The sequence below is a fragment of the Tachypleus tridentatus genome, chromosome 10 (genome assembly GCF_004210375.1).
Source record: "Tachypleus tridentatus isolate NWPU-2018 chromosome 10, ASM421037v1, whole genome shotgun sequence".
Classification (NCBI taxonomy): Eukaryota; Metazoa; Arthropoda; class Merostomata; order Xiphosura; family Limulidae; genus Tachypleus; species Tachypleus tridentatus.
Genome location: NC_134834.1, coordinates 7266584 through 7292846, shown reverse-complemented (window position 1 = coordinate 7292846; position 26263 = coordinate 7266584). Strand labels below are relative to the sequence as shown.

General features: G+C 35.6%; 1 protein-coding gene across 1 annotated transcript in view; it reads left to right on the top strand.

Annotated features, from left to right (window-relative positions):
- The window catches only part of LOC143228701 (dynamin-like), a 51024-nt gene that overhangs the window by 8637 nt on the left and 16124 nt on the right, over nucleotides 1–26263 (top strand). Inside the window, exons 6-13 of the mRNA XM_076459977.1 lie at nucleotides 2100–2171; nucleotides 2377–2496; nucleotides 4004–4195; nucleotides 5006–5144; nucleotides 5483–5550; nucleotides 6621–6759; nucleotides 9901–10058; nucleotides 24627–24678. Coding sequence (XP_076316092.1) covers nucleotides 2100–2171; nucleotides 2377–2496; nucleotides 4004–4195; nucleotides 5006–5144; nucleotides 5483–5550; nucleotides 6621–6759; nucleotides 9901–10058; nucleotides 24627–24678 — 940 coding nt within the window. The remainder of the gene's footprint in view (nucleotides 1–2099; nucleotides 2172–2376; nucleotides 2497–4003; nucleotides 4196–5005; nucleotides 5145–5482; nucleotides 5551–6620; nucleotides 6760–9900; nucleotides 10059–24626; nucleotides 24679–26263) is intronic.

The window sequence follows — 26263 nt, the reverse complement described above, 5'->3', positions numbered from 1 at the left end:
AATGTGTTAATTATCATAAACACGTTGAAACTGTGAATACATACATCATATATGTAAATGTAAGGTTAGAGTACATTATACCTTCACTGAGTATTATTTAAAAATGTACATTAATTAAAGTGGAATAGTATCAAGATATTGTTTTCAATCCAAGGATTTTATCCCAGTTGTAAGGACAATAAAAACCCTTAGGTTTCAACGATCAAAAAACTACAAATTATAAAAACCCATAATGAAAGTGAGAGTTTCTTATAAGACACACTTTGTATTATTAACTTATTCAAAACTAATATTTCTTTTAATTAGACCAGTTACTTGTGTTTGATGTGGAATATTGTACTAAATCATAAACGTTTAAGAAGTAACATCTCATGTCGATGAAGCAGGCATGCTAACAAACCACAGGAAACGTTTAACCTTGTATCTGGTGTTCACATTAAGCCATTGTGTTCGTACCTTACCTTGTATCTGGTGTTTGCATTAAGCCATTGTGTTCGTACCTTACCTTGTATCTGGTGTTCGCATTAAGCCATTGTGTTCGTACCTTACCTTGTATCTGGTGTTCGCATTAAGCCATTGTGTTCGTACCTTACCTTGTATCTGGTGTTCGTGATTAAGCCATTGTGTTCGCATCTTACCTTGTATCTGGTGTTCGCATTAAGCCATTGTGTTCGTACCTTACCTTGTATCTGGTGTTCACACTAAGCCATTGTGTTCTGCATCTTACCTTGTATCTGGTGTTCTCATTAAGCCATTGTGTTCTGCACTTACCTTGTATCTGGTGTTCAAGACTAAGCCATTGTGTTCGTGACCTTACCTTGTATCTGGTGTTCGCACTAAGCCATTGTGTTCGTACCTTACCTTGTATCTGGTGTTCGCACTAAGCCGTTGTGTTCGTGCCTTACCTTGTATCTGGTGTTCGCACTGCTGCCGTTGTGTTCTGCACCTTACCTTGTATCTGGTGTTCGCACTAAGCCGCTTGTGTTCTGCCTTACCTTGTATCTGGTGTTCAAGACTGTCGCTTGTGTTCGTGCCTTACCTTGTATCTGGTGTTCAGACTAAGCCGTTGTGTTTGTACCTTACCTTGTATCTGGTGTTCGCACTAAGCCGTTGTGTTCGTGCCTTACCTTGTATCTGGTGTTCGCACTAAGCCGTTGTGTTCGTGACCTTACCTTGTATCTGGTGTTCGCACTAAGCCGTTGTGTTCTGCACCTTACCTTGTATCTGGTGTTCGCACTAAGCCGTTGTGTTCGTGACCTTACCTTGTATCTGGTGTTCGCACTAAGCTGTTGTGTTCGTGCCTTACCTTGTATCTGGTGTTCGTGACTAAGCCGCTTGTGTTCGTGTCCTTACCTTGTATCTGGTGTTCTGACTAAGCCGCTGTGTTCGTGGCCTTACCTTGTATCTGGTGTTCGCACTAAGCCGCAGTGTTCGTGTTGCTCTTACCTTGTATCTGGTGTTCAAGACTAAGTCACAGTGTTCGTGGCCTTACCTTTGTATCTGGTGTTCAAGACTAAGTCGCTGTGTTCGCGCCTTACCTTGTATCTGGTGTTCCAGACTAAGTCAGCTTGTGTTCTGCCTTACCTTGTATCTGGTGTTCGCACTAAGCCATTGTGTTAGTACCTTACCTTGTATCTGGTGTTCGCACTAAGCCGTTGTGTTCGTACCTTACATTGTATCTGGTGTTTGCACTAAGCCCTTGTGTTTGTACCTTACCTTGTATCTGGTGTTCGCACTAAGCCATTGTGTTCGTACCTTACCTTGTATCTGGTGTTCGCACTAAGCCATTGTGTTCGTACCTTACCTTGTATCTGGTGTTCGCATTAAGCCATTGTGTTCGTACCTTACCTTGTATCTAGTGTTCGCACTAAGCCATTGTGTTCGTATCTTATAATTTTCTTTTTGAATTCAATAACTTCCTGTGTTTTAAGTAACTTTAGCTTGTGTTGTTTGTGTCTCACATGTATGATATTTTTTATGGATTTTAGAAACTTTAATATATATGGTTTATACTAATTTTATCATTATGATTTACTCTCTGTTTATTTTGTAATAACTGTGTAGAATGTTTTCTTACTTCAAAGGAATGCTAACTATAGGGTGATCACAAAATTAGACTTGATGGATGAAGGAACTGATGCTAGTAACATCCTGGAAAACAGGACATATCCGCCAGAGAGGTAAATATTCCATACTTGTCAGTTGAATAGTAGGTTTACATGGTTTGAAACGTTGTCAAAAAGCCACTGTAGTTTAAGTGCATCTAAAGCAACTGTTAAGATCTATTCTCTAAATGTAACTCGTTGAATAGGAGGCAAACGTTTTGTATTGTAAACAAATGTAAGATTTTAAGTTGACAGTGAACAAGATTTGAAGTTTCTTTGCAGGTTATGTTGGTGTTGTGAACAGAAGTCAGAAAGATATTGAAGGAAGAAAAGATATTAAAGCAGCACTTGAGGGAGAGCGAATGTTTCTGTTGAGTCATCCTAGTTACAGGTGAGTGTGTGTTTATAGTAGATATATAAACAAGCTCTACTATGTTGAGGGAGAGCAAATGTTTCTGTTGAGTCATCCTAGTTACAGGTAAGTGTGTGTTTATAGTGGATCTATAAACAAGATCTACTGTATTGAGGGAGAGCGAATGTTTCTGTTGAGTCATCCTAGTTACAGGTGAGTGTGTGTTTATAGTAGATCTATAAACAAGATCTACTATATTGAGGGAGAGCGAATGTTTCTGTTGAGTCATCCTAGTTACAGGTGAGTGTGTGTTTATAGTATATCTATAAACAAGATCTACTATATTGAGGGAGAGTGAATGTTTCTGTTGAGTCATCCTAGTTACAGGTGAGTGTGTGTTTATAGTATATCTATAAACAAGTTGTGATGTTTTAATTTCAGTAAAAGGCTTGTGTATGTTTATCCAAATATTAAACCTTTGCAGGATGATGAGATCTGTGTTTGAATATCCAGGAATTTACAAGTATATATGGAGGTTAGGTTTTAAGTTCTGTGAAGTTAATAGCAAATACATAAACCATAAGTGAAATGTAATAGTATAAATAGTGTAATTTAAAAATACTGCTTTTATGTATGAGGACATATTAAGTGTCCCGGTGCTTTCGTGCATAGGGATGTGTGAAATGTTACCTTGTGAGCAGCTCAAAACATTGCTTATCACCTTATTCAAGTTATTGTGTAGTTCCTTCTTCACATTACGGTATTAATTTCTTTCTACTCGTGATGTTCCTGTTAAGAAAACTGAATTCACTGGCTAGAGATGTAAGAATACTTGAATGAATGGATAACCAGAGTTTGTAGTGATACTGTTATATTCCAAACTACATCATACTGAAGTGTTAGCGCACGTATTGTTCAACCCCTGCTTATGTCTGGGGTATTTAAACAGAATTTGATGACTTGTACCAAAACAAACAGAGAGAAATAAATTCTGGTATTTTCTCAGTGTTAGTGTAAATGTTATTGTTGGACTATTGTTAAATATGTTGTTGTAAAATTTTATTTTCTATCATTGCAAATTTCTGTTATACTTAATCCTACATTTTGTTTATTACAAATGCTTAACTGATGACTTAATAGTATTGATTATTAATCTATACAAGTTTACTTTAAACAAAGTGGCCCACAGATGGCTGGTGTTCCAGTCTACGGTTTAGGGTAAACCATATTCAGCACTTTAGGGCCATGGGTGCATTATAAGAGTGACAGTGAGCAAGAATTGGTAGTGAGTGTTGTTCACTTACTACCTTTTCTCTAATCTATTGGTTCAACCTCAACTACTGCAAGTTTTGTCATAACTTTGCTCAAGAGTTTAAATCTGTATAATTTATTATTAGTATCTATAAACAATAAATTTTTAGGCTTAATTGAGGTAAAATAATTATAGAACTTTTGTGTTACTTCAAGCAACTGTTTTCCTTTTCAATATTTCTTAGTCATTCAGAATTGTGTAAAAAAAACAACAACTAAACTCTGCTATTTCTAGGCACATGGCTGACAAAATGGGCACTCCATACTTACAGAGAATACTTAACCAACAGCTAACAAATCACATCAAAGATACACTCCCAGCATTGAGAGAGAAGCTGCAACATCAGTTATTATCAATGGAAAAAGAAGTTGAAGATTACAAGCAGTTCACTGACGCACCCTTCTCAGAAACCAAAGCTATGATGCAGTAAGACTTAGTGATTTCATGATCTTTTGGTTTACTACAACTGTGAATTGTTGAAGTAAAAATTACAGTTGCCAATCTACTCAAACTTGTTTGTTTTCTGTGTTTTCAGCTTCTGTAAATTCATGAAGACCTATGATTTTCAAATGTAAATTATATTATCTTTATGCTGGGCATAATTTGTAGTCTTGTTAATAGGCTTAACTCACACACGTAATTTTTAATAAAAACTGTTTGTTTAGGAAGTTTAAAAGGTTTTATATTTCCATAGAAGACAAATCTTGCCTCTTGTATCTTCAGCTGGGCTGTTTTAGTAGACACTCATAATCTGGAAACTACATCAGTAATACTTGGACACTAACTATTAAAGTAAGGATAATTGAGATACAGTAGCTTCAGATGGTGTGTATGCCAAGTCAGGGTTTACATTAAGTGATGGAATACTTGTGTTGTACTTGACAAGAAATTCTTTTGTTTTTAGCCATTTGTTTAAACTAATTATACACATTATTTTATTTGTATTTGGCTGTTTTTCATTTGTATTTTAAGAAAAAGTAAAAAACATTCCTGTCTTTTTAATTTCTTCAAATGAAAATACATGACACCATTTGAAAGTAATTGGTTGTTTCTGCCACAAAAGCTTTTATCTTTAACATAAGAAATCCACTTTTTGGTCTAATTGGTAAGACACAGCTATTTACAGGTAACAGATTTGTTCTAAAGCCTTATTCGTATGTCTTCTTTAAGACCTAGTTTATTATAGAACCCTTCAGTGAGTTATTATTTTACACTGGTTCTCTTCACTCCCTTAAGAATGATCCAACAGCTTCAGACAGACTTTGAACAGAACATTGAGGGTTCAGGGTCTGCGGCAATAAACACCAACGAACTTTCTGGTGGTGCTCGGATCAATCGACTCTTTCACGAACGTTTTCCTTTTGAAATTGTGAAGGTCAGTGATAAAGAATCTAATAACATCCAGTTCATTTGTAGAGTTTTCCATAAGTGTTTATTGTTTTGTGTTAATGAAGCTAAAACCTTTAGTCATTAATACACAAAGTCTGGTTCTAATCAGGTAGGTCAGTACTTTTATAAGCACAAACTTGTGTTTTGACAGCTTATGAAGCTGTCTTAACGTACTTTTACCTAAACACCTGACTTAAGAACCTTAAGATACCATAGAAGTATGAACAACCTTAAGGTACCGTAGAAGTATGAACAACCTTAAGGTACCGTAGAAGTATGAAAGTTTCTTTATCTGAATGATTGATTTTGATTTTTTTTCATCAGATGGAGTTTGATGAGAAAGAACTCAGAAGAGAAATTGCATTTGCAATAAGAAATATTCATGGTATCAGGTGAGTTAAGTGGAACCAGGTATTTGTTACCAACTTGTATCAAAAAGAGTGAAATCTGAATATGCTTAGTTTCCATGACCTTACGTAAACATGATAATATTATGGTTTGAATTTTTATCAAAATGTTATAATGTAAACTGTAATGAAAGTGTAACTTGTTTCATGGTAAACTATGTGTCTGGCAGCAAAGTTTAATTTTTATAATTTGTTTATCTTGTTCATTGTAATAAGTCTAATTGTTTTTGGACATGTTAAACACAGCGTACTGTTTAATCGTTTTTAGTTTGAAATTTCTAGATTTAATCTGCACTTGTTGCTATGAAGATGTCATGTCTTGAATCGCAACACTGATATTTAATGATTGTGGGTTAATGTCTTTTTGTTATAACAGTTTGATCTGGCTATACTTTTGCCATGTCCAGTTTAATTTTGATATATCAGTTACAGATATACAAGCTTCTTTCTGATTTGTAGTAACCGATATCCTCTCCAGATTAACATCAAATATCACGTTATTCAGCCGAGCAATTGTATTAGGAAACTGGTGCAGCATATTGTGGATTGTGATTCCAATATCAAACCATTAGATATATGTTGAAATGTGAACAGTTTGGAAGCACTGGTGTACAGAAAGGTTGTTTGTTAGGCCATCAGAAAAATGTACAAAAAATATATATTTCTTTTATAATTGAAAAGTTCACCTGGAGAAATGAAACCCAAAAACCTCACACTCTAATCTTTCAAATATGTATAGACCCATCTTTTAAATTTCATTTTTTTCACTTTAAATTGGAATCATCACTGTATTCTAGAACTTTGTGTATGTGAACATTCAGTTAGATCCAATGCACCATGCAGCTCATAAAAAGTTAATTTCTGTGTAATGTGAATTCATACAGGCTGTATTCGTATAGACTAGAGAGCTGATGAGTTAATAGCTGCATAGTATAGTTTATCATATTTCAGACCTTGTAAAGTCTAGATTCAAATTGTAGTAATTAAGCTTTGTAATAGTGTATTTGTACAGGTTATTTATATATATAATGAGAATACATCCTATGATGTTTTAGGGTTGGGCTTTTCACTCCAGATATGGCTTTTGAAGCGACTGTAAAGAGACAGATAGCAAGGCTGAAGGAACCGTCTTTAAAGTGTGTGGACCTAGTTGTCAATGAACTGGGAAATGTTCTTAGAAAGTGCACAGAAGAGGTAAGTTTGGAAAAATGTAAGTTTTGTTGTATTACTTATCTGTTATTAATTATATTAAGTAACAACAAAATAAACCATGGTACTACACAATTTGATGTTGGAACATGGACTGATATATTTATATCCTTAGCTACATTTTGACAAATTGTAGGGAACGTGGACTGATATATTTATATCCTTAGCTACATTTTGACAAATTGTAGGGAACGTGGATAGATATATTTATATCCCTAGCTACATTTTTGTGAATTGTAGGGAACGTGGATAGATATATTTATATCCCGAGCTACATTTTGGTGAATTGTAGGGAACGTGGATAGATATATCCCGAGCTACATTTTGGTGATTTGTAGGGAACGTGGATAGATATATTTATATCCCGAGCTGCATTTTGGTGAATTGTAGGGAACGTGGATAGATATATATATATATCCCGAGCTACATTTTGGTGAATAGTAGGGAACGTGGATAGATAGATATATATATATCCCGAGCTACATTTTGGTGAATTGTAGGGAACGTGGATAGATATATATATATCCCGAGCTACATTTTGGTGAATTGTAGGGAACGTGGATAGATATATTTATATCCCGAGCTACATTTTGGTGAATTGTAGGGAACGTGGATAGATATATCCCGAGCTACATTTTGGTGAATTGTAGGGAACGTGGATAGATATATCCCTAGCTACATTTTGGTGAATTGTAGGGAACGTGGATAGATATATCCCGAGCTACATTTTGGTGAATTGTAGGGAACGTGGATAGATATATCCCGAGCTACATTTTGGTGAATTGTAGGGAACGTGGATAGATATATCCCGAGCTACATTTTGGTGAATTGTAGGGAACGTGGATAGATATATCCCGAGCTACATTTTGGTGAATTGTAGGGAACGTGGATAGATATATCCCGAGCTACATTTTGGTGAATTGTAGGGAACGTGGATAGATATATCCCAGCTACATTTTGGTGAATTGTAGGAACGGGATAGATATATCCCGAGCTACATTTTGGTGAATTGTAGGAACGGGATAGATATATCCCGAGCTACATTTTGGTGAATTGTAGGAACGTGGATAGATATATCCCAGCTACATTTTGGTGAATTGTAGGAACGCGGATAGATATATCCCAGCTACATTTTGGTGAATTGTAGGAACGTGGATAGATATATCCCGAGCTACATTTTGGTGAATTGTAGGGAACGTGGATAGATATATCCCGAGCTACATTTTGGGTGAATTGTAGGGAACGTGGATAGATATATCCCTCGCTACATTTTGGTGAATTGTAGGGAACGTGGATAGATATATCCCTAGCTACATTTTGGGTGAATTGTAGGGAACGTGGATAGATATATCCCTCGCTACATTTTGGTGAATTGTAGGGAGCGTGGATAGATATATTTATATCCTTAGCTACATTTTGACGAATTGTAGGGAACGTGGATAGATATATTTATATCCCTAGCTACATTTTGACGAATTGTAGGGAACGTGGATAGATATATTTATATCCCTAGCTACATTTTGACGAATTGTAGGGAGCGTGGATAGATATATTTATATCCTTAGCTACATTTTGACGAATTGTAGGGAACGTGGATAGATATATTTATATCCCTAGCTACATTTTGACGAATTGTAGGGAACGGGATAGATATATTTATATCCCTAGCTACATTTTGACTAATTGTAGGAACGGGATAGATATATTTATATCCCTAGCTACATTTTGACGAATTGTAGGGAACGTGGATAGATATATTTATATCCCTAGCTACATTTTGACGAATTGTAGGGAACGTGGATAGATATATTTATATCCCTAGCTACATTTTGACGAATTGTAGGGAACGTGGATAGATATATTTATATCCCTAGCTACATTTTTGTGAATTGTAGGGAGCGTGGATAGATATATTTATACCCCAGCTATATTTTGATGAATTAGAATAATTTCATGTGTAATATTGTAGAACATCTGATAACCTACACCATCAAGTGTCAAATTGGTTTTGTAGTAAATTTCATCACAAGTTAGTAGCTGTAAATATGGATTCTAGTAAGCATTATTACAGAGTTGTAGCTGGAAGCATGGATTGTAGCTAACATTATCGCGTGGTACTAGGTGGAAGCATGGATTGTAGCTAACATTATCGTGTGGTACTAGGTGGAAGCATGGATTGTAGCTAACATCATGTGGTACTAGGTGGAAGCATGGATTGTAGCTAAAATTATCGCGTGGTACTAGGTGGAAGCATGGATTGTAGCTAACATCGCGTGGTACTAGGTGGAAGCATGGATTGTAGCTAACATTATCGCGTGGTACTAGGTGGAAGCATGGATTGTAGTAATCTTTATTACAGATTAGCAGCTGTAAACATATACTGGTAACGGATCATGAAGGCTTCATACAAATACGATACTAGAATATTGTCTTAGTAAGCAAACAATAATGTATAAAACTTTGTAATTTTATAAAATATATAAAAGTGTTGTATCTAACTGAATACAAGTATTTAACTATGTTATTTTGAGGCCATGCCAGTTTCTCTTGTACTTTTATATAGCTTATAGTTGCACTAGTTTTGATTTAAAGTAGTTCTCAGTAAAATATAATAAACTCTGGATTCTGTGTGGGTGGGGGAATAAGTCCCCTTTTCATCACTCTACTGTTTGAGCAAGTTTATCTAAATTATTATACTCTCGTTTTGCTGATGGTCTGTTGGGGATATGAATATTATTGGCTTTTTTGTCTACTGAAATGTTGTCGTATTTTAGAATAAACAAGGAAATTCTCTGGAAGGAAGGTCCACAACTAAACTTTTTAACTTGTACAGAATGTGGTAAGTGATCGTACTTGTTAAGATCTTGTGTTATTTTTTTTTACAAAATGTTATACTGGTTAAAGATGTGATTCTATTCTAGTCCTGATTTTCCCAGTGATCACATAATATTCCATTTTTAGTTTCTTCCTTTTGTTATTGTGCATGTTGTTTATTACAGCAGTTGTAACAACCACAGGTGGTTCTTACTAACAACTGAACTAACTACATCTTGTAATCTGGTACAAATTAATAAAAAAAATTCATACTTTGATAGAATTGACTTTTCAAGCTGTTTCTTTATTTAGATGAGTCGTTTCCCAAGGTTACGTGACGAAACTGAGAGGATTATTAACACTCATATCCGAGAGAGAGAGCAGAAGACGAAGGAACAGTTGATATTGTTAGTTGATGTTGAACTGGCATACATGAACACAAACCACGAGGACTTCATTGGATTTACAAAGTAAGGAAGTGGAATATTTGTATCTGGTTTTACAAGTTAAAATATGAACCAACATCACTATGACAGGTTAAAATAATTTTGAATTAATTCAGTGTCTCAGATATAATGTTTCCAGTTTATAAGTTCAATCATATATACTAATTTTGTTGACTCTCTTTCTATGTATTTTATTAATCAACCATTTGGCTTTTAATATGATTGAACCATTGTTGTTACGTCTACTCGTGCACAAGTAATACTTCTGTATTGTTGTACTTATCATATTGATATGTTATTTGAATACTAAGTTTAGGTGATTGTTTGATCTTGTGATGTGTTACTACAAGAAAGAGGAACAAGCAGGATGAGTGAAAGATAAGGTCTATTGGACGTACTTATCTCGTAGTATCCTTCACAGTGATCCACTGTTACTGGGTGTTTACTTCCTTTTGATAGTACTATCTGTATCCTTCACAGTGATCCACCGTTACTGGGTGTTTACTTCCTTTTGATAGTACTTATCTCGTAGTATCCTTCACAGTGATCCACTGTTACTGGGTGTTTACTTCCTTTTGATAGTACTTATCTCGTAGTATCCTTCACAGTGATCCACTGTTACTGGGTGTTTACTTCCTTTTGATAGTACTTATCTCGTAGTATCCTTCACAGTGATCCACTGTTACTGGGTGTTTACTTCCTTTTGATAGTTCTATCTGTATCCTTCACAGTGATCCACTGTTACTGGGTGTTTACTTCCTTTTGATAGTACTATCTGTATCCTTCACAGTGATCCACTGTTACTGGGTGTTTACTTCCTTTTGATAGTTCTATCTGTATCCTTCACAGTGATCCACTGTTACTGGGTGTTTACTTCCTTTGATAGTACTATCTGTATCCTTCACAGTGATCCACTGTTACTGGGTGTTTACTTCCTTTTGATAGTACTATCTGTATCCTTCACAGTGATCCACCGTTACTGGGTGTTTACTTCCTTTTGATAGTACTATCTGTATCCTTCACAGTGATCCACTGTTACTGGGTGTTTACTTCCTTTTGATAGTACTATCTGTATCCTTCACAGTGATCCACCGTTACTGGGTGTTTACTTCCTTTGATAGTACTATCTGTATCCTTCACAGTGATCCACTGTTACTGGGTGTTTACTTCCTTTGATAGTTCTATCTGTATCCTTCACAGTGATCCACTGTTACTGGGTGTTTACTTCCTTTGATAGTACTATCTGTATCCTTCACAGTGATCCACTGTTACTGGGTGTTTATTTCCTTTTGATAGTACTATCTGTATCCTTCACAGTGATCCACCGTTACTGGGTGTTTACATCCTTTTGATAGTACTATCTGTATCCTTCACAGTGATCCACTGTTACTGGGTGTTTACTTCCTTTTGATAGTACTATCTGTATCCTTCACAGTGATCCACTGTTACTGGGTGTTTACTTCCTTTTGATAGTACTATCTGTATCCTTCACAGTGATCCACTGTTACTGGGTGTTTACTTCCTTTGATAGTACTATCTGTATCCTTCACAGTGATCCACTGTTACTGGGTGTTTACTTCCTTTTGATAGTACTATCTGTATCCTTCACAGTGATCCACTGTTACTGGGTGTTTACTTCCTTTGATAGTACTATCTGTATCCTTCACAGTGATCCACCGCTACTGGGTGTTTACTTCCTTTTGATAGTACTATCTGTATCCTTCACAGTGATCCACCGTTACTGGGTGTTTACTTCCTTTTGATAGTACTATCTGTATCCTTCACAGTGATCCACCGTTACTGGGTGTTTACTTCCTTTGATAGTACTATCTGTATCCTTCACAGTGATCCACCGTTACTGGGTGTTTACTTCCTTTTGATAGTACTATCTGTATCCTTCACAGTGATCCACTGTTACTGGGTGTTTACTTCCTTTTGATAGTACTATCTGTATCCTTCACAGTGATCCACTGTTACTGGGTGTTTACTTCCTTTGATAGTACTATCTGTATCCTTCACAGTGATCCACTGTTACTGGGTGTTTACTTCCTTTTGATAGTTCTATCTGTATCCTTCACAGTGATCCACTGTTACTGGGTGTTTACTTCCTTTTGATAGTACTTATCTTGTAGTATCCTTCACAGTGATCCACTGTTACTGGGTGTTTACTTCCTTTTGATAGTACTATCTGTATGTGTCACTTTAATCCACTGTTACTGGGTGTTTACTTCCTTTTGATAGTACTATCTGTATCCTTCACAGTGATCCACTGTTACTGGGTGTTTACTTCCTTTGATAGTACTATCTGTATCCTTCACAGTGATCCACTGTTACTGGGTGTTTACTTCCTTTGATAGTACTATCTGTATCCTTCACAGTGATCCACTGTTACTGGGTGTTTACTTCCTTTGATAGTACTATCTGTATCCTTCACAGTGATCCACTGTTACTGGGTGTTTACTTCCTTTGATAGTACTATCTGTATCCTTCACAGTGATCCACTGTTACTGGGTGTTTACTTCCTTTGATAGTACTATCTGTATCCTTCACAGTGATCCACTGTTACTGGGTGTTTACTTCCTTTTGATAGTACTATCTGTATCCTTCACAGTGATCCACTGTTACTGGGTGTTTACTTCCTTTTGATAGTACTATCTGTATCCTTCACAGTGATCCACCGTTACTGGGTGTTTACTTCCTTTGATAGTACTATCTGTATCCTTCACAGTGATCCACTGTTACTGGGTGTTTACTTCCTTTGATAGTACTATCTGTATCCTTCACAGTGATCCACCGTTACTGGGTGTTTACTTCCTTTTGATAGTACTATCTGTATCCTTCACAGTGATCCACCGTTACTGGGTGTTTACTTCCTTTTGATAGTACTATCTGTATCCTTCACAGTGATCCACTGTTACTGGGTGTTTACTTCCTTTGATAGTACTATCTGTATCCTTCACAGTGATCCACTGTTACTGGGTGTTTACTTCCTTTGATAGTACTATCTGTATCCTTCACAGTGATCCACCGTTACTGGGTGTTTACTTCCTTTTGATAGTACTATCTGTATCCTTCACAGTGATCCACCGTTACTGGGTGTTTACTTCCTTTTGATAGTACTATCTGTATCCTTCACAGTGATCCACCGTTACTGGGTGTTTACTTCCTTTGATAGTACTATCTGTATCCTTCACAGTGATCCACTGTTACTGGGTGTTTACTTCCTTTTGATAGTACTATCTGTATCCTTCACAGTGATCCACTGTTACTGGGTGTTTACTTCCTTTGATAGTACTATCTGTATCCTTCACAGTGATCCACTGTTACTGGGTGTTTACTTCCTTTGATAGTACTATCTGTATCCTTCACAGTGATCCACTGTTACTGGGTGTTTACTTCCTTTTGATAGTACTATCTGTATCCTTCACAGTGATCCACTGTTACTGGGTGTTTACTTCCTTTTGATAGTACTTATCTCGTAGTATCCTTCACAGTGATCCACTGTTACTGGGTGTTTACTTCCTTTGATAGTACTTATCTCGTAGTATCCTTCACAGTGATCCACTGTTACTGGGTGTTTACTTCCTTTGATAGTACTTATCTCGTAGTATCCTTCACAGTGATCCACTGTTACTGGGTGTTTACTTCCTTTGATAGTACTTATCTCGTAGTATCCTTCACAGTGATCCACCGTTACTGGGTGTTTACTTCCTTTGATAGTACTTATCTCGTAGTATCCTTCACAGTGATCCACCGTTACTGGGTGTTTACTTCCTTTGATAGTACTATCTCGTAGTATCCTTCACAGTGATCCACCGTTACTGGGTGTTTACTTCCTTTGATAGTACTTATCTCGTAGTATCCTTCACAGTGATCCACCGTTACTGGGTGTTTACTTCCTTTTGATAGTACTTATCTCGTAGTATCCTTCACAGTGATCCACCGTTACTGGGTGTTTACTTCCTTTGATAGTACTTATCTCGTAGTATCCTTCACAGTGATCCACCGTTACTGGGTGTTTACTTCCTTTGATAGTACTTATCTCGTAGTATCCTTCACAGTGATCCACCGTTACTGGGTGTTTACTTCCTTTGATAGTACTTATCTCTAGTATCCTTCACAGTGATCCACTGTTACTGGGTGTTTACTTCCTTTGATAGTACTATCTGTATCCTTCACAGTGATCCACTGTTACTGGGTGTTTACTTCCTTTGATAGTACTATCTGTATCCTTCACAGTGATCCACTGTTACTGGGTGTTTACTTCCTTTGATAGTACTATCTGTATCCTTCACAGTGATCCACCGCTACTGGGTGTTTACTTCCTTTTGATAGTACTATCTGTATCCTTCACAGTGATCCACCGTTACTGGGTGTTTACTTCCTTTGATAGTACTATCTGTATCCTTCAGTGATCCACTGTTACTGGGTGTTTACTTCCTTTGATAGTACTTATCTCGTAGTATCCTTCACAGTGATCCACTGTTACTGGGTGTTTACTTCCTTTTGATAGTACTATCTGTATCCTTCACAGTGATCCACTGTTACTGGGTGTTTACTTCCTTTGATAGTACTATCTGTATCCTTCACAGTGATCCACCGTTACTGGGTGTTTACTTCCTTTGATAGTACTTATCTCGTAGTATCCTTCACAGTGATCCACTGTTACTGGGTGTTTACTTCCTTTGATAGTACTTATCTCAGTAGTATCCTTCACAGTGATCCACTGTTACTGGGTGTTTACTTCCTTTTGATAGTACTTATCTCAGTATCCTTCACAGTGATCCACTGTTACTGGGTGTTTACTTCCTTTTGATAGTACTTATCTCGTAGTATCCTTCACAGTGATCCACTGTTACTGGGTGTTTACTTCCTTTTGATAGTACTTATCTCGTAGTATCCTTCACAGTGATCCACTGTTACTGGGTGTTTACTTCCTTTGATAGTACTTATCTCGTAGTATCCTTCACAGTGATCCACCGTTACTGGGTGTTTACTTCCTTTGATAGTACTTATCTCGTAGTATCCTTCACAGTGATCCACTGTTACTGGGTGTTTACTTCCTTTTGATAGTACTATCTGTATCCTTCACAGTGATCCACCGTTACTGGGTGTTTACTTCCTTTTGTTAGTACTATCTGTATCCTTCACAGTGATCCACCGTTACTGGGTGTTTACTTCCTTTTGATAGTACTATCTGTATCCTTCACAGTGATCCACTGTTACTGGGTGTTTACTTCCTTTGATAGTACTTATCTCGTAGTATCCTTCACAGTGATCCACTGTTACTGGGTGTTTACTTCCTTTTGATAGTACTATCTGTATCCTTCACAGTGATCCACTGTTACTGGGTGTTTACTTCCTTTGATAGTACTATCTGTATCCTTCACAGTGATCCACCGCTACTGGTGTTTACTTCCTTTGATAGTACTTATCTCGTAGTATCCTTCACAGTGATCCACCGTTACTGGGTGTTTACTTCCTTTGATAGTACTTATCTCGTAGTATCCTTCACAGTGATCCACTGTTACTGGGTGTTTACTTCCTTTGATAGTACTTATCTCAGTAGTATCCTTCACAGTGATCCACTGTTACTGGGTGTTTACTTCCTTTTGATAGTACTATCTCGTAGTATCCTTCACAGTGATCCACTGTTACTGGGTGTTTACTTCCTTTTGATAGTACTTATCTCAGTATCCTTCACAGTGATCCACTGTTACTGGGTGTTTACTTCCTTTTGATAGTACTTATCTCTAGTATCCTTCACAGTGATCCACTGTTACTGGGTGTTTACTTCCTTTTGATAGTACTTATCTCGTAGTATCCTTCACAGTGATCCACCGTTACTGGGTGTTTACTTCCTTTTGATAGTACTTATCTCGTAGTATCCTTCACAGTGATCCACCGTTACTGGGTGTTTACTTCCTTTTGATAGTACTATCTGTATCCTTCACAGTGATCCACTGTTACTGGGTGTTTACTTCCTTTTGATAGTACTTATCTCGTAGTATCCTTCACAGTGATCCACTGTTACTGGGTGTTTACTTCCTTTTGATAGTACTATCTGTATCCTTCACAGTGATCCACTGTTACTGGGTGTTTACTTCCTTTGATAGTACTATCTGTATCCTTCACAGTGATCCACTGTTACTGGGTGTTTACTTCCTTTGATAGTACTATCTGTATCCTTCACAGTGATCCACTGTTACTGGGTGTTTACTTCCTTTTGATAGTACTATCTGTATCCTTCACAGTGATCCACTGTTACTGGGTGTTTACTTCCTTTTGATAGTACTATCTGTATCCTTCACAGTGATCCACCGTTACTGGGTGTTTACTTCCTTTTGATAGTACTATCTGTATCCTTCACAGTGATCCACCGTTACTGGGTGTTTACTTCCTTTTGATAGTACTATCTGTATCCTTCAGTGATCCACTGTTACTGGGTGTTTACTTCCTTTTGATAGTACTTATCTCGTAGTATCCTTCACAGTGATCCACTGTTACTGGGTGTTTACTTCCTTTTGATAGTACTATCTGTATCCTTCACAGTGATCCACTGTTACTGGGTGTTTACTTTCTTTTGATAGTACTATCTGTATCCTTCACAGTGATCCACCGTTACTGGGTGTTTACTTCCTTTTGATAGTACTTATCTCGTAGTATCCTTCACAGTGATCCACTGTTACTGGGTGTTTACTTCCTTTTGATAGTACTTATCTCGTAGTATCCTTCACAGTGATCCACTGTTACTGGGTGTTTACTTCCTTTTGATAGTACTTATCTCAGAGTATCCTTCACAGTGATCCACTGTTACTGGGTGTTTACTTCCTTTGATAGTACTTATCTCAGAGTATCCTTCACAGTGATCCACTGTTACTGGGTGTTTACTTCCTTTTGATAGTACTTATCTCGTAGTATCCTTCACAGTGATCCACTGTTACTGGGTGTTTACTTCCTTTTGATAGTACTTATCTCGTAGTATCCTTCACAGTGATCCACTGTTACTGGGTGTTTACTTCCTTTTGATAGTACTTATCTCGTAGTATCCTTCACAGTGATCCACCGTTACTGGGTGTTTACTTCCTTTTGATAGTACTTATCTCGTAGTATCCTTCACAGTGATCCACCGTTACTGGGTGTTTACTTCCTTTTGATAGTACTTATCTCTGTAGTATCCTTCACAGTGATCCACCGTTACTGGGTGTTTACTTCCTTTGATAGTACTTATCTCAGTAGTATCTTTCACAGTGATCCACTGTTACTGGGTGTTTACTTCCTTTTGATAGTACTATCTGTATCCTTCACAGTGATCCACCGTTACTGGTGTTTACTTCCTTTTGATAGTACTATCTGTATCCTTCACAGTGATCCACTGTTACTGGGTGTTTACTTCCTTTTGATAGTACTATCTGTATCCTTCACAGTGATCCACCGTTACTGGGTGTTTACTTCCTTTTGATAGTACTATCTGTATCCTTCACAGTAATCCACTGTTACTGGGTGTTTACTTCCTTTTGATAGTACTATCTGTATCCTTCACAGTGATCCACTGTTACTGGGTGTTTACTTCCTTTGATAGTACTATCTGTATCCTTCACAGTGATCCACTGTTACTGGGTGTTTACTTCCTTTTGATAGTACTATCTGTATGTGTCACTTTAATCCACTGTTACTGGGTGTTTACTTCCTTTTGATAGTACAACGTATTATCTGTATGTGTCACTTTAATCCACTGTTACTGGGTGTTTACTTCCTTTTGATAGTACTATCTGTATGTGTCACTTTAATCCACTGTCACTGGGTGTTTACTTCCTTTTGATAATACAACGTTTTATCTGTATGTGTCACTTTAATCCACTGTTACTGGGTGTTTACTTCCTTTTGATAGTACTATCTGTATGTGTCACTTTAATCCACTGTTACTGGGTGTTTACTTCCTTTTGATAGTTTTTATCTGTATGTGTCACTTTAATCCACTGTTACTGGGTGTTTACTTCCTTGTGATAGTACAATGTTTTAGTTGTTTGTATCACTAATCTTCTGTGTGTGTTACTTTAATTCACTGTTACTGGGTGTTTACTTCCTTTTGATAGTACTATCTGTATGTGTCACTTTAATCCACTGTCACTGGGTGTTTACTTCCTTTTGATAGTACAACGTTTTATCTGTATGTGTCACTTTAATCCACTGTTATTGGGTGTTTACTTCCTTTTGATAGTTTTAATCTGTATGTGTCACTTTAATCCACTGTTACTGGGTGTTTACTTCCTTTTGATAGTTTTTATCTGTATGTGTCACTTTAATCCACTGTTACTGGACGTTTACTTCCTTTTGATAGTTTTATCTGTATGTGTCACTTTAATTCACTGTTACTGGGCGTTTACTTCCTTTTGATAGTACGTTTTATCTGTATGTGTCACTTTAATCCACTGTTACTGGGTGTTTACTTCCTTTTGATAGTTTTTATCTGTATGTGTCACTTTAATCCACTGTTACTGGGCGTTTACTTCCTTTTGATATTTTTTATCTGTATGTGTCACTTTAATTCACTGTTACTGGGCGTTTACTTCCTTTTGATAGTTTTTATCTGTATGTCACTTTAATTCACTGTTACTGGGCGTTTACTTCCTTTTGATAGTTTTTTCTGTGTGTGTTACTTTAATTCACTGTTACTGGGTGTTTACTTCCTTTTGATAGTACAATGTTTTAGTTGTTTGTATCACTAATCTTCTGTGTGTGTTACTTTAATTCACTGTTACTGGGTGTTTACTTCCTTTTGATAGTACAATGTTTTAGTTGTTTGTATCACTTTAATCCACTGTTATTGGGTGTTTACTTCCTTTTGATAGTACAATGTTTTAGTTGTTTGTATCACTAATCTTGTGTGTGTTACTTTAATCTTATCTCCTGTATAAGGTCTAACATTTCATAGTTTTCATCTTGAATAAAGTTTTGTTTTAACTACAGATATTTCATGATTTTATTATGAGTATTAATCATGAAAACAGTCTATTGATTGTTGTCATAATTATATACTTTGTTTTTTCTGATTGATAACTAATGTTTTATTAACTACTTAAAATCTGTAAAGTTATTTGAACTTGTCGGGAATACTTATGTAACTTCTAGCACAGATAACTCTCGTGTAGCTTTGTGCAAAATTCAAAACAAACAATATAACTTTTCTATAAATTTTGATATAATTTCAAGAACCTAAATAAAATCAGTTTTTATTATAGACAAGCAACAGTTTTTATAAAACTTTGAAAAATTGTACTTTTGTGTTTATTACTTTAATTTGTTCCAAAGTATCTTATTTTATTTCACTGTTGTTGTTTTTATTTATAATAGTTTGTTTAGGCTGCTTATATTAAAATAGTATAATTTAAGAAACCTAGTAACCAAAACAGTTTCAGAAACATCTCTATCTTTACCTCTCTAATCTTCTAGCTAGTTCTTGGGTTTTTGTGATATGAAGTGTTTTGTTGTTGTTTGTTTTCACAGTGAATGGTCACGTTCTAAATAAGTTTGTTTCATTAGAACTAAACAGTTTTCAAAATGTTTTATCAAAGCATAAATAATTCTAGCCTGTTCAACCTACACTGAACCAAAGGTTTATTCCTGAGCTCTGTTTATTTGTTTGTTTTTAATAAATTAGTCTTTGGCTGTTGATTATCAGTGCCTTCATCTTGTCAGCTGTAACATTTATTACATTACTTAAACTGTGGGATTAATTTATATCAAGCCTCAAGAAATCTAGGTGCCAGTCCATGAACTCTGGAACCAGGTGTGTCTGACCTTACGTCAGTGCTGTGTGTACCAGAAAATGGTGGCTACACAAGTGCTTTGATTATCTGCAGTTCGTTTCTTTTCTCCATAGTTTCTGAAGGTCGTGTCTTCACAATTCTAGACAGTAATTTTACTTTTTGTGGAAATTGATTTTGGTTTCAGAAGTTCAAGTGTTGCACGATTTCTTGGATTTTCATGTGCAGGATATGTTGTGAGTTCCAATCTTGACTCATGCTTATTTCTTGGATTTTCGTGTGCAGGATATGTTGTGAGTTCCAATCTTGACTCATGCTTATTTCTTGGATTTTCGTGTGCAGGATATGGTGTGAGTTCCAATCTTGAGTCAGCCTGATTTCTTGGATTTTCGTGTGCAGGATATGGTGCGAGTTCCAATCTTGAGTCAGCCTGATTTCTTGGATTTTCGTGTGCAGGATATGGTGTGAGTTCCAATCTTGAGTCAGCCTGATTTCTTGGATTTTCGTGTGCAGGATATGGTGTGAGTTCCAATCTTGAGTCAGCCTGATTTCTTGGATTTTCGTGTGCAGGATATGGTGTGAGTTACACACCATTATCTTTACAAATAGTTGGTATCTTTAGTCCAACTTAAGAAAGACTTCTTTTTTTGTAATAATTTTCAAATATACAGTGGAGTCCCATTAAGCCGCGGACCAGTAAACCGCGAAATCGCTTAAGCCTCTGTAGCAAGTCTTGTGAGCGAGGATTATCGCGGCTCACCACTAATCTAAGAACGTGTAAAAACGCGGCTTACAAATTTAATTCTGGCTTTATAACTTCAAGGGGATATTTAAAAAGGATTTGCTTTAATTTGGGAAATAAATAAAATATATTACAATAGAAATCGACTGTTAATCTACCTTATCTGCTCTCTATGTCAGCTTTATGGAGGCCGCCATTGTTACCGAATCACACCTCTCCATACATTAAAGTTAATCCGCAGTAAATCCGTGAGGAAAGTGATCAATAATTAAATTATTATTTTTAATTTGATAATCCGATATAATGATCACGCAATGGCCCGGATGAGGCTACTCGGCGGAGCTGTTGGCGACTTTGGCTTTTCAGTCACAAAGGTTTAAGCCATGGTTAAGCAGGTTGATCCCTCAAAAACGGAGGCTTAACGCGCTCCACTGTAGTTTTCTGTTAATTTTTTATTTGTTCTCTATAGGCACTGACAGGGTGTGAATGCACTTACGTGTCTTTATTAGAAAAAGTGCCAACATTTAGGAGCTAGTTATGTGTGTGTTATGATTTAAATTCAACTGAAATGTGAATAGCAAATCAAAAGAGGAAAAAATAGAATAGAAGAAAAAGTGGATCTGGACTCTTGTAACTTGAGAAATTCAAAAAAACCAAGAGTGGCTGACAAACAGCACACGTTTATCTACTTTCTCAGCAAACGTTCACGATATGAACAACTACATTATAATATTAGGTGAACTGCCTCTGAACCCATCTGCATATAAACACGGACACTGATTGGCTGAAATTAGAGGAGACAGAATGATGTAAAACTATTGACACATTTTGGAACCACAGAGCTGCACATCTGAAAAATATGAAGTGCTGAATCCACCATTAAGATCCCAGAAACAAAATAATTTAGGTCTCAAAGAATGTGCAAGTAGTTCCAGACTTTCAATTGCAGTCTGGAATTGTTCTGGATTCAAGTTTAATTTAGCACAAATAAAATGGGAGAAAACACTGGATGCCGTGAAACATATTTAGGTACCATAATGACCTGGCACCCAGGATCTGTTGAATCCTGATATTTATAGAATATACTCATTGGAGGGTGGTTACCTGTTTTATTTCTTCAACTTGGTAGACAAAGACTTTTTTGTCTGTCAGTTTATTTGCTGTCTCTCATGTTCTTAGAACTATTTTGAGTGATGTTTTTGTTTTGACCAGCATGTTAAGTTTTAACTGTCAGATTTGTTGAAGATCAGTTTATATTTGCCTGTTTCTTCCAGGGCAGACTTGTACCCAGGAGGGTGAGTCGGTAGTTGGTAATCTCTAATTCTTTTGTTACCTGGTTCTGTTCTACCCTTGTGAACCAAAAGCTTTTCTGACATGAATATAAAATGGTTGTCTGCCATAATTCACTTCCTTCTTATTGATTCCCTGTTTAATCTGTGGTAGTATAGATATAACGTTGTTGTAAACAGCTTTTATATTTCTGTCTCCTGAACTCTGAGAAACAGTGGTAAGCATATTTATTTTGACAACGTAAGCACTAGAACGTTTTATAATTGCTGCCTAAGAATCGTTTCTCAAAACTGTTAGTACACTAGAAATTGTCTGGAAAGTACAAACTACCAATTCACTAGAACCTCTTTCCTGAATTTAAGTTTTAACTTTCATGTCTTCATGAACTAAAGAAAACTTGTGAATGAACCATTAAAATGTTCAGAAGAAGTTTCAAGTACAAAAACAGAACAGTTAATTATAGGTACCATGGTTAATGTAATTTGTGTACAAATTGACTGGAAGTAAAACCTAAATATGAGTATGTATTGTTTCTATGGGCTAGAAATGTGTGTGTGTGTGTAGATAGATGTTAGACACAAATCTTAAATATTTTAAATATAATGTGTGTGTAGATAGATGTTAGACACAAATCTTAAATATTTTAAATATAATGTGTGTGTGTGTAGATAGATGTCAGACACAAATCTTACATATTTTAAATATAATGTGTGTGTAGATAGATGTTAGACACAAATCTTAAATATTTTAAATATAATGTGTGTGTAGATAGATGTTAGACACAAATCTTAAATATTTTAAATATAATGTGTGTGTAGATAGATGTTAGACACAAATCTTACATATTTTAAATATAATGTGTGTGTAGATAGATGTTAGACACAAATCTTAAATATTTTAAATATAATGTGTGTGTAGATAGATGTTAGACACAAATCTTACATATTTTAAATATAATGTGTGTGTAGATAGATGTTAGACACAAATCTTAAATATTTTAAATATAATGTGTGTGTAGATAGATGTTAGACACAAATCTTAAATATTTTAAATATAATGTGTGTGTGTAGATAGATGTTAGACACAAATCTTAAATATTTTAAATATAATGTGTGTGTGTAGATAGATGTTAGACACAAATCTTAAATATTTTAAATATAATGTGTGTGTGTGTGTAGATAGATGTTAGACACAAATCTTAAATATTTTTAAATATAATGTGTGTGTGTGTAGATAGATGTTAGACACAAATCTTAAATATTTTAAATATAATGTGTGTGTGTGTGTAGATAGATGTTAGACACAAATCTTAAATATTTTAAATATAATGTGTGTGTGTGTGTAGATAGATGTCAGACACAAATCTTAAATATTTTAAATATAATGTGTGTGTGTGTGTAGATAGATGTCAGACACAAATCTTAAATATTTTAAATATAATGTGTGTGTGTAGATAGATGTCAGACACAAATCTTAAATATCTTTAAATATAATGTGTGTGTGTGTAGATAGATGTCAGACACAAATCTTAAATATTTTAAATATAATGTGTGTGTGTGGTAGATAGATGTCAGACACAAATCTTAAATATTTTAAATATAATGTGTGTGTGTGTAGATAGATGTTAGACACAAATCTTAAATATTTTAAATATAATGTGTGTGTGTGTGTAGATAGATGTCAGACACAAATCTTAAATATTTTAAATATAATGTGTGTGTGTGTAGATAGATGTCAGACACAAATCTTAAATATTTTAAATATGTGTGTGTGTGTAGATAGATGTCAGACACAAATCTTAAATATTTTAAATATAATGTGTGTGTGTGTGTAGATAGATGTCAGACACAAATCTTAAATATTTTAAATATAATGTGTGTGTGTGTGTAGATAGATGTCAGACACAAATCTTAAATATTTTAAATATAATGTGTGTGTGTGTAGATAGATGTCAGACACAAATCTTAAATATTTTTCCACTTTGTAACAAGAAATGTAAAAATTATCTACTTTATGAAAGTGTAACAAAGTATTGTAATAAATATTAGGTTGAGGAATAATTCGTGAGCGTTTTTAAATAATTCATTCAAGCATTACATGCAAGACTATACAATACTTCAATGCATGAACACATTACACCCAAAACATTTATTATGATACTTTATTTCATGTAATACCTAGGTATATAGTATGCATTGTTTTAAACGAAATTGCAAGAAATTATCTACCAAATGACATGAAATATTTTGCGAAAGCGTTTCATTTATGAATATATTTTGTTAACTTGAAAAAACGCTCACGAATTATTCCTCAACCCAATAAAAATGGAATTTTAGTTAACCTTTACAATTAACAAATGTAGTTTAGTATGATATTCATAATTACAAAAGGTGGTTCCAGATTTTTTGAGTTGTCAAAGTTGGTAAGTAGAGAAACGTGTAATAAATGTCATGTTTTTATCATACATACGGAATGTAAGTTTGTCTAAAGATTGTATCATAATGCAGGTTAGTTACAGTGTACTGTTTTATTTACAATAAACATCTTACTGTTTATTATTTACCAAATTTTTAACATTGATTTGGTGGACAATTATGAAATTTTACCCTGATACTTGTGCTCAATGAAACAGTTTTTGTTTCTGTATTATTTTTAACATTATAAATTAAATTCTAATCTTCTATTGTTGGGTCTTAACTTCAGATTGGTTGTAGTTTTCATGACAATGTTTTGTTGTGTAGATTTCGACATTACTTATTATTCTTTATATATGACATGAATTCCTTCCCTTAGCGCTCAACAAAAGGCAGAAAATACAGCTGGTAAACGAACCATTGGAAATCAGGTATGTGGGTTATGGATGGTCCTTGTGAAGTTAGGAGATAACTTGAGTAGGGTTAGCAAAAGCTTTATGAACTATGTTTTGATAAGAAGTTTTGTCATTGGTTAATGAAGTTTTTAGGTATAATAATAATAATTTATTTATTTAAGCTATCTTCAAATTATATTTTCTATAAAAAGTCAGCTCTTCATCATAAAATATGAATACCACACTTGTATATTTCATATCTTGCTGTGTTAAAATCAGGTATATTACATACTATACTTATATTTCTTACCTTTATCTTTCCAGGATTAGAAATTCCATAGTGATTAGTGTACCAGACTGTTAATTAGAAATTACATGGCTCTCATCCTATTGTTACATGTTCTTGTTCTTCACTCGGGGTTCAAGGGTTTGTAACAAGAGTGAGCAAGCTAGCACACTCAGCCCTTGTACCTTCATGCATGTATTTGAAATCAACAAACCACAATAAAGATGTTTGTTAATCAGAAAGATGGGACAGCTGACATCCTTATAACCTTTAATATTCCCTGATCTAGATGTTTGTGAATCAGATAGGTGGGACAGCTGACATCCTTGTAACCTTTAATATTCCCTGATCTGGATGTTTATGAATTAGATAGGTGGGACAGCTGACATCCTTATAACCTTTAATATTCCCTGACCTGGATGTTTGTGAATCAGATAGGTGGGACAGCTGACATCCTTATAACCTTTAATATTCCCTGACCTGGATGTTTGTGAATCAGATAGGTGGTACAGCTGACATCCTTGTAACCTCTAATATTCCCTGACCTGGATGTTTGTGAATCAGATAGGTGGTACAGCTGACATCCTTGTAACCTTTAATATTCCCTGACCTGGATGTTTGTGAATCAGATAGGTGGTACAGCTGACATCCTTGTAACCTTTAATATTCCCTGACCTGGATGGTTGTGAATCAGATAGGTGGTACAGCTGACATCCTTGTAACCTTTAATATTCCCTGACCTGGATGTTTGTGAATCAGATAGGTGGTACAGCTGACATCCTTGTAACCTTTAATATTCCCTGACCTGGATGTTTGTGAATCAGATAGGTGGTACAGCTGACATCCTTGTAACCTTTAATATTCCCTGATCTGGATGTTTGTGAATCAGATAGGTGGGACAGCTGACATCCTTATAACCTTTAATATTCCCTGACCTGGATGTTTGTGAATCAGATAGGTGGTACAGCTGACATCCTTGTAACCTTTAATATTCCCTGACCTGGATGTTTGTGAATCAGATAGGTGGTACAGCTGACATCCTTGTAACCTTTAATATTCCCTGACCTGGATGGTTGTGAATCAGATAGGTGGTACAGCTGACATCCTTGTAACCTTTAATATTCCCTGACCTGGATGTTTGTGAATCAGATAGGTGGGACAGCTGACATCCTTGTAACCTTTAATATTCCCTGACCTGGATGTTTGTGAATCAGATAGGTGGGACAGCTGACATCCTTGTAACCTTTAATATTCCCTGACCTGGATGTTTGTGAATTAGATAGGTGGGACAGCTGACATCCTTGTAACCTTTAATATTCCCTGATCTGGATGTTT